Below are 8,539 nucleotides of genomic sequence, written 5' to 3'. Positions count from 1 at the left end.
CTAATTATAGGAATTAATGAACCATTGCCAATGGATGGAAATGTAGTAACAAAAAACCCTAAATATCTTACGTCACTATATCATGAAAAATTGCCTTAAGTTTTGACAAATTTTTGAAATGGAAATCGATGAAGGAGACTTTTGTAATTTGTTAGATCGAGGTTAGTTACGTTCTAGCGGGATGTACTAGAATATTGATAGTGCATATGCATTTAAAAACTATTTTATGGTATTTTGTTGTTAACGTATCCCCTTATATGTGGTTCTTATATATTATTTCGTATGAGAACACTTCGTAGTAAAAAACCTTCGATTATAATGTAGGAGGTTAATTGTAGATGGAATTAAACGGTAAATAAATGTTAAAAGACATAATATCTAAGTTTAATACGAATTTAATTGATTTAGAGAATAAATAATACGTTACGATGAGTAATAGAGAAAAAGGTGATTTACGACCAGAACAATGTATAAAATCGAAAGACGAAAGAGAGAGGAAACAATCGATGTCTTCACAGAGTGATTCTGATTCTAAGAAAAAAAGACGTAACACGTGCAGTAAGGACAAAAGGAAAAAGTCAAAGCATAGGAGTAGTTCTAGCAGCTCCAGTTCATCTAGTGTTTCCAGTCACGAGGTTAAGCACCAAAATGATAGGGAAAAGAGAAGCGACAAGTGGGATAAAAGATATGAAAATGGTGTTAGACCATATCGACAGAATCCAAGGGAAGGCAGAGGATATTATAAAGGGCGGAGTGGATATTTGGATAATCGTAAACGTACTTTTGGATATCGACCTTATAAACATTCTGGATTTTATGATAGAAATAGACACAATAATTCGCAATATAATAGGTATAATAATGAAAGGAGAGGTAATAGATTCTTAAATCATAACAGTCGAAGACCACCTTATGATAGGTCTAGAAGTAGAAGCACTATGGATCATGATCATCAAAGAAACATAAAGGAGTCTAGTGAACAATCTAGGGAGAGTGAATCGAAGGAAAGATATGTAAAACAAACTAGTGCTGAAAAAGCAGAGTCAAAAAGGAAAGATACAGATGAGACTCATATAAAGGGAAAAGAAAAGAAAAGAGATGAAGACATACAAGATAAAGCTGACCATATTCGCAAGAAATCAAAGAGGAAAAGATCTTTGTCATCCTCAAGTTCCTCGAGCATTAGCAGTAGTACTGACAGTACTAGCAGCAGTTCTAGTAGTAACAGTAGCAGCAGTAGTTGTAGTAGTAGCAGTACAGATACTTCTGAGGATGAGAAAAAACGCAAAAAAGCAAGAAGAAAAGCTAAAAAACTAAAGAAGGCTATGAAAAAGCGTAGGAAGAAGAAAAGGATGAAGAAAAAATTGAAGAAGAAATTGAAAAAATCTAAGAAAAAAACACGAAATACTGACAAACCCAAAGAAAGTGTTTCTAAAGATAATTCACAAGAAGTATCTGAAAAGTCAAAAGCAATGGCACCAATGACAAAAGAGGAATGGGAAAAAAAGCAGAGTGTAATACGTAGAGTTTATGATGAAGAAACTGGAAGATACAGGTATTCTTAATAAAAAAATGCAAATATATTAACAGTGTGTAAATAAAAAATATATATTTATATGTAAGTTAATGCTTTCACAGGTTAATTAAAGGTGATGGAGAAGTCTTAGAAGAACTAGTAAGTAGGGAGCGTCATAAAGAGATAAACAAGCAAGCAACTAAAGGCGATGGAGAGTACTTCCAAGCACGCTTGAAAGCCAGTGTTTTATGAACTATTTTTCTATGTATGCTAAAAAAATACCCTTATATAATAATTACTTTATTGTCAGTGTTAAAGTCCTATATGACAATATGTTTTGTAATGTCTCAGAGAAAATACTTATACGTTGTACATCAATGAAACCTGTTTCGAGTGTGATTTTAATTATATTACATGCACACAACGTTTTATCTAGAACGTTAACGACCAAATGCTAAAATATAATCAGCAACGAATATAATTTAGATTCTAAGCCAGTTTTATATAGTTATATTTTTTTCACACTATGACAATTTGTGTTCATTATCATGTATGAAATAAAAAAAATCACACCTTTGAATACTTTATAAAGACACTTAACATAATGTAATAATATGTATGAAGAAAATTTGTAATTATCCATTATTTCGATGAACCACTTACATTATTTTCATAAATAAATAATTAATTAATAATTGGTAAATCACTTTCAAGATATAAATTTTATTTTCTTATATGAATAATTTTCTTGTTTCGTATATACAAGTTATATTACACATCTGTTAAATTTATATAACCTTCCGATAATTTTTTTTAATTATCGAAATATAAAGATTACTTTTTTTCTATGGATATCAGGATAACTGATAAGTGATTAATGTAAAGATAACATTATTATAAAGCATTTAAAAAAGTTTCGTTTTATATATATTAAATGCTTAATACAAATTCTTATTGAGTACAATTAGTAGTGAAAAAATACAATTTCATATACTATATATGAAAGTCAATACAGCTGAACAAGAAGGCTTGTGTGACCATCTCGATACAAAAGATCATCTGCGATTATTGCTCGACATAATGGGCACGAATATTCTTGATTCAACCAAGTTAAAACACATGTTTCACAAAAAATATGCTTACATTGCAATCTCACGGGCATTGAATATTGATCGTGACAAATTGCACAAATTCCACCGGATGCTATTAATTGCTCTTTCGATGGCGATACTCCTAAATTCTGTAATTCAGTTAATTATTAATTTTGTTTCATAAATTTATATTCTTTTATTTACTAGAAAGTATAAAACATACCACATTTTGAAATAGCTTCCAAATAGCAGTTTGAAATAATTTTATACACGAAAATAAATCAGTTCCTTTGCTTACTATATACAATAAAGAAAGTAATACTCCAAAGATCTTTTCTGAACCTTGATAACTTTCAAAAAAATAATATAACCATGGTTGAATAGGTGCAACACATCGGGAAAGTTGAGATGATGCCTCCACCATAACAAAATATTTTCCCTAAAATAACATTGTCATTTGATTTCCTAATTAACTAATAATATTTAATAACCATAGTAGAACTTACCCTTTTTCGAAGAGCCAAAAGTTTTGAAGGCAAACATGTTAAAAAAACTTTAAAAATAATAGTAATCAATTTCAAAACAAGATCTTTTATTAAAACTGACCACAGTAATTCCCAAATGCTAAGAGATTGTGTATATGAAGAAAATAGATATGTATCATATTCAAAATGAATAAAAACTATACATCCAATAATATAACACGTAATAACTAAGAGTGATAGCCAACTTTTATTGTTTTGTTTTGCAATTTCACGTTTTACAACGTTATTAGTATAATTAAATACAACAACTAATACTATAAAGTTTAATATATTGGCTCTGTGATCATACAGGCCTTTGGCAAAAAGAATAAGAACAAAAGGAATATATCTTTTAAGTCCTTTAAAGAATGCACGTGTTCGTGGACTAATTCGTACTGCCTCTGCTGTAGCGTCTTCTATATCATTGTTATTATTATTGTTATTATGATTAATAACATTATTACTATTATTATTTTGGCTTTCACCCACAACTTCATTAGCAGCCTCACGGATATTATTTAAAAAATTGTCTGTTGCAGTTGTTTGATGATGATGATGATTATCATGAACTGAAACATCATTCATTGATTGATCTTCAACATCAATGATATAATTATCAGATGAAAGAGGTACAGGCTCTGTAGGAGTTTGAACTCTTTGAATGTTCAATAATGTGCTTAATGAAATGCCTGGTTGCTGCAAGTATAAATAATTAAATTAATATTATGTTTGTATAAAAATTTGTAAGATACATATTAAAAATATATTTGTAATACATTTTCTATAAGGGGCCTAATTTCATCTATAGTAGAAGATATATTATTTGAAAATATTCTAGAATGTTCCATTGTTGTGTTTCTGAAATTTAAATCTTTTATGCAAATAGATGGTATAGATTGACGTAAATACAAAAATTATTATCAACATGTACAGCACGAAAAATATATACATACAGTATAGAACCTTTTCATTACGCTTTCTTTAGGAAGCATCGATTAACGTCAAAATAAATTATCTTAAGTCCTTAGAAATATAATTATATGATTAGTATTAACACATTTGATAAACTGCAGAGTAGAAGAAAAGGCATTTTTGTATACTAAAAATCTAATATTAGGACGTATAACCACAAAAAGGAACCGACATACTAGAAATTTGTATCAAATTCATTTCATAATTGAATATTTAATTTGAAACTCATTACAAAACATTAACTTTTATACTTTTTATTACTGTACTTTCATAGATAATTTTAAAAGTTTGATTCATAATTTTTGACGTAGAAAGATATCGAATTGCGCCATTTTCTTTAAGATTATTCTTAACCGATACGTATGTACCATCAGAGCTATGAATATACACACGTATAAGCGCTAAGTTTAAAATTATAACTTGTTAATTAATTCGTTCAATAAGTACTTCATGCATAAGTATAAAATATATGTGGGTAACTTTGTTAAGTTTCATATTATCTGCTTTCCATCATTTACTATAAATTAAAGTAAATTTCAGGTTTGTGGTGGTTCAATGATTGAACAAAAATTTCTGTAGATTTGAAATATTTTAAATAATTAATAATAGGATATACTATATTAAAGTTTGATAAAAATTCACATAATTTATGTATAATATAATAATTTACACACACATACATTATGTTTAATACTGTATATGAGAAATATTGTTGGTTTAATATTGTTGGCAAAAATTTAAGAAACTTTATTTTCGAATATTTTTTGTATGCTTCCCTCGTTTACGTTTTCCTCTTGCCCCTTGGATAGAATTTAAATAAGAATAAGTGCATTTGGATGTTGGTTGTTCAACCGAAGCATTAACAGCTCTTGTCCAAATGATCGATGCAACTGCACCCAAAGCTCGCGACATGCACAGTAATATTTGATTGAATTCCATGTCTTTCAGCCCATAGAACTTACACAATAAATGTAGAATAAATTACAATTATAGTATAAATAGGTGAAAATTAAAATAAAATTGTTATTATACTTGAAAAATAGGTGCAGCAATTGCATTTTGTTCGGGATAAATATTTTTTCCTTTTGCAGATTTCATCATTGTAGAAAGAATTTTAGTGATGGTTTGTGACAACTGGAGATAAGAATACAACTATCAAATTTTTGCTTAATAACTCGGAGAGGTAAAAGAAGTTAAATTAAAAAATACAAGTTTGAGTAAGGAGTTCATAGACTTAAATCCTACATATTCGAGAAGAACTATGAATAAAACTAAAGATACTCAATACGTATACATTACACATGTATACCTTTATACCAGAATCATTTGGTAAATGTTCTCTTGCATAATTTTCCAATACGGTGTATTTCGGATCGCAAATCTCTGCTTCTTTGTAACCAGTTAATTTATCCCTTTGAATTACACTGGTTATATAGTTCCTTAACTTTTCTTCCTTCGATTCTTGGCCAAGAAGGCGCTGTATTTTTGTTTGGAATTCCATATACTAGTTCATTAAGGTAATAATTATTCACGAGTAGTTATATGTTTTATATCGATAATAATTCTTATAATTATTGTAGAAATTATTCAATTAATCGAAATCGAAAACGTCATTACTTCTGAAATTGTGCCGCTTTTAGGTTCCTCGGTATATGCTAAGGCTCCTGCTGCAAGAGCCTGGTTGACGTATGATTGAGAAGCACCGAGTATTTCTGTAACATGAACGCCAGGTATTCCGCCATTTTCATCTCTATAAAAGTATTTTGTGATATAAATTCTATAAATGGAAGGGTGTATGTAGCGATAAAAAGAAATTTTTTAAATTCTAGTTTAAGTAGTTTATGAAACATTTCTGTAATACGAACGCCAACATTTCTGTCATTTTCATTCTATAAAAGTACCTTGTAATATAGATTTTATAAATCAACAATCGCATTTTTTAAAAATGCGCGCAATCGTACTTCTAGAGAATCGCGAGGAAAGAAGCTTTTAAAATCTTGATTTGTAACATTTTTTTAAATTATTTCTTGTATATAAGGATATGTAATTTACTTACGCGTTCAGAACAATGTATAATCGAAGGAAGTCCATCAACGATTTCTTATGGTTTTTCGAAATGTCAAATGCGTTACATAAACATTCTGATAAAAATTGTATCCAATCGCCGTTCTCTTCTTCCAAGTTCTTCAATTCGCCTTTAGCGATTAGACCGACTATTGCCGGTAGCGTTGCTAGTAACTCCATACTATCTTCATACATGTACTTGAAGCATAAATAATAAACCTCATAGTGGAAATTTCAACTTTCAACAAATTCAATCAAATATTTTAATCCGACTTCGTTATTCAAATTATACTTTTATACTTTGTCGTTTCCTAGCTTTAAAGCATATCCCATTTAATTCTTTTCTTAACTCGTTACATAGGAAGGAAGGTAATGCAAGGACAATTAGTTGTTAATTCTAATTACAAAAGCGTAATTATATAATATTCATAGTATCTGGTATACACTAAAGGGCCCGTCTTTAAATTTAAGTCTACTATAAAAACATTATCAGTTAGATATTAAAACTCACTTCCCAATGAGTATAACTCAAGGCGCCATTTTTTAAAGCTTCATTCATGTGATTGCGAGAATCAAAAACGGTAAGAGCCACTGACAGCTTTCCAAGAGGAGACGTTGTTTTTGGTAACGTTTGAAGAACGGAACCAACGATTCCACCACCTGGTCCTGACCACCAATCTTTCTTCTTTTGACGTCGTGCAGACCAATCAGCGATTAGCGATGCTGTTTGTTCTTGCGTTGGAACATCCCCGGTTAAAAGCAACCAAAATACAGATTCCGCACTTGGTGACTTTCCTTCTCGAGGTAGCAGTGTAACAACTTCCGGTATCGTTAGTCCCCTATATTTAATCTGCACGAAATGAAATTTTTCACTTTTAATTCTGTATTAAAAGTTATTAATTTCGTTTAGAAAGAAATGTGTTATAGTATAAAAACGTCACCCCATATTTTGGATCAATCTCAGAAGTTTCTCTAACCATAGTGTTCACTCCGTTTAATCCTTGATAAATATTTTCCACGGTGATCTGACTGATCACCGACGATCCATGTTCTTGTCGGATATTTCTCAATATATCATAGTGTATGGGAATCTTTTCGCACAAAGCCTCCTTCAAGTTTACGCTTGTGCTAGGAACACCTCTCGTTGTACTCACCTTAACATTTAATTCATTTTTTTCATATCCTTGCAAAAGTATAATATGTTCTTGTAATAATGGTAAAAAATATATAATTGTTTTTTCCGTTCTGTTCTTTTAGAATAACGGTTAACAAATTTATTTGTCAAGTGGCATAAAACAAATCAAACAAAGACAAATCTTTCTCTATGCGGAGAAGGAACTTTAAGATAATTTATTACCAGTAAAGAGATATTTTTATATAATCGAAAGCATAAATGATATCATATTTGCTTTCTATTTATAGATCTTCAAGTTATCAATATTGCGGATAGCGATAAAAATTTTGAAAAGCAAATTGGCTGCGAGTAACCTCGTACATCGGTAAATCAATTCCAACCGTCAATACGTGTCGTTGTCCGTGGAAATTAATGTCGCTGTAATTCTTCATATTTTTTAGAATCACCGTTCGCATGAGGAATCGGAGTCCTCTCCAAGGCTGAAGCATCTTTCCCAAATTCGTCTTCTAAGATTCTCAAACGTAAATTTTCATCATTTTTATAATGAAAGATTATTAGAACGTTAAAAGGAGACTGATCAACCACATTATATGTTTACTGTTTTTTAGTCTTAGCCTTACGTAAATTTATTTCTGCAAAATATAGTGTGAAATTTAGTCATTGCTTCGTTCCAAATTAAAAAAACAGAGGTCGAACTACAATGGTATTTTTTGTTGCAATATTTAGGCGGTGATGCTCTTTTGTTTACTTCTTGTTTCCGGCGCGTTTGCTATCATAAAGTTTTATGTCCATATGTAGATATTATTCTGCCTTTGAAAACGCAAAACATTGAACATTAATCATTGATACCTATTGTTGGTAACAGCTTTTAATGATACTTAGAGGAGTATTTTTAATTATCAGTATTTCAATTTTTTTTTTGTCGATATTAAAGTAATATATTTGCAGTGTAATTTTCTAGAATTTAACAAAACGCAAATCAGGAGATGAACGAAAAGATCAAAACGTGTTTTATTTTTGTTTTAATTTCTTTTTTTATTGCATTACTCCTGCATACAAAATAACGCGTGATATTTTGTATGTAAAACAACGCTTATTCGACACACTCTCGATGACTGTACAAATTCGCGTCGAAATTTCTGTATCTTGTCTAGAATCACTATTTCGATAGAAAGATTTTTTTTTACCAACGAACACATGTTTGTATGTTATGTAATGCACAGTTTGTATGTCGCTC

The 8,539-nt window shown here is 30.1% G+C and overlaps 3 protein-coding genes across 7 annotated transcripts; 1 reads left to right on the top strand and 2 right to left on the bottom strand.

The window, feature by feature from the left end:
- The first annotated feature begins 1 nt into the window (after position 1).
- On the top strand, positions 2–2,111 carry LOC117238717 (ADP-ribosylation factor-like protein 6-interacting protein 4). The gene is made up of 2 exons (XM_033503851.1): positions 2–1,555; positions 1,639–2,111. The coding sequence occupies exons 1-2, from the start codon at positions 429–431 to the stop codon at positions 1,766–1,768; spliced, it is 1,257 nt and encodes a 418-aa protein (XP_033359742.1). The 5' UTR covers positions 2–428; the 3' UTR covers positions 1,769–2,111.
- Positions 2,112–2,407: 296 nt separating this feature from the next.
- Positions 2,408–4,475, bottom strand: LOC117238718 (RING finger and transmembrane domain-containing protein 2). Of its 4 annotated transcripts, none has more exons than XM_033503855.1 (5): positions 4,085–4,475; positions 3,908–4,002; positions 3,114–3,827; positions 2,831–3,046; positions 2,408–2,756 (listed from the first exon to the last, which is right to left on the bottom strand). In XM_033503855.1, the coding sequence occupies exons 2-5, from the start codon at positions 3,977–3,979 to the stop codon at positions 2,523–2,525; spliced, it is 1,236 nt and encodes a 411-aa protein (XP_033359746.1). In that variant the 5' UTR covers positions 3,980–4,002; positions 4,085–4,475; the 3' UTR covers positions 2,408–2,522. The 4 variants fall into 4 exon arrangements, with proteins under 4 accessions (XP_033359746.1, XP_033359745.1, XP_033359743.1 ...); XM_033503854.1 differs by having other exon boundaries at positions 3,908–3,989; positions 4,085–4,470; XM_033503852.1 differs by having other exon boundaries at positions 3,908–4,470.
- Positions 4,476–4,723: 248 nt separating this feature from the next.
- Positions 4,724–8,208, bottom strand: LOC117238715 (citrate synthase, mitochondrial-like). 2 transcript variants are annotated; one of them, XM_033503849.1, is made up of 8 exons: positions 7,683–8,208; positions 7,109–7,321; positions 6,679–7,017; positions 6,160–6,365; positions 5,721–5,853; positions 5,413–5,607; positions 5,136–5,237; positions 4,724–5,060 (listed from the first exon to the last, which is right to left on the bottom strand). In XM_033503849.1, the coding sequence occupies exons 1-8, from the start codon at positions 7,788–7,790 to the stop codon at positions 4,851–4,853; spliced, it is 1,506 nt and encodes a 501-aa protein (XP_033359740.1). In that variant the 5' UTR covers positions 7,791–8,208; the 3' UTR covers positions 4,724–4,850. The 2 variants fall into 2 exon arrangements, with proteins under 2 accessions (XP_033359740.1, XP_033359741.1); XM_033503850.1 differs by having other exon boundaries at positions 7,663–7,785.
- Positions 8,209–8,539: the final 331 nt, after the last annotated feature.

The sequence above is a fragment of the Bombus vosnesenskii genome, unplaced genomic scaffold, assembly GCF_011952255.1.
Source record: "Bombus vosnesenskii isolate JDL3184/JDL3185 unplaced genomic scaffold, Bvos_JDL3184-5_v1.1 scf7180000013605, whole genome shotgun sequence".
NCBI classification, from domain to species: domain Eukaryota; kingdom Metazoa; phylum Arthropoda; class Insecta; order Hymenoptera; family Apidae; genus Bombus; species Bombus vosnesenskii.
Note: the sequence above shows the minus strand (reverse complement) of the source record. Positions and strands in the feature narration are given on the sequence as shown.

Bases quoted from the DNA above. Each gene is read 5' to 3' on its own strand.
- LOC117238717 (XM_033503851.1), top strand. From the start codon at position 429: ATGAGTAATAGAGAAAAAGGTGATTTACGACCAGAACAATGTATAAAA. The intron at 1,556-1,638 runs GTATTCTTAATA...ATGCTTTCACAG, and splicing joins GAAGAAACTGGAAGATACAG to GTTAATTAAAGGTGATGGAG.
- LOC117238718 (XM_033503855.1), bottom strand. From the start codon at position 3,979: ATGGAACATTCTAGAATATTTTCAAATAATATATCTTCTACTATAGAT. The intron at 3,828-3,907 runs GTATTACAAATA...TTATACTTGCAG, and splicing joins TTAGGCCCCTTATAGAAAAT to CAACCAGGCATTTCATTAAG. The intron at 2,757-2,830 runs GTATGTTTTATA...ACTGAATTACAG, and splicing joins GGAAGCTATTTCAAAATGTG to AATTTAGGAGTATCGCCATC.
- LOC117238715 (XM_033503849.1), bottom strand. From the start codon at position 7,790: ATGCTTCAGCCTTGGAGAGGACTCCGATTCCTCATGCGAACGGTGATT. The intron at 7,322-7,682 runs GTTGGAATTGAT...TTAAATGTTAAG, and splicing joins GACAACGACACGTATTGACG to GTGAGTACAACGAGAGGTGT. The intron at 6,366-6,678 runs GTGAGTTTTAAT...TTATGCTTCAAG, and splicing joins TGAGTTATACTCATTGGGAA to TACATGTATGAAGATAGTAT.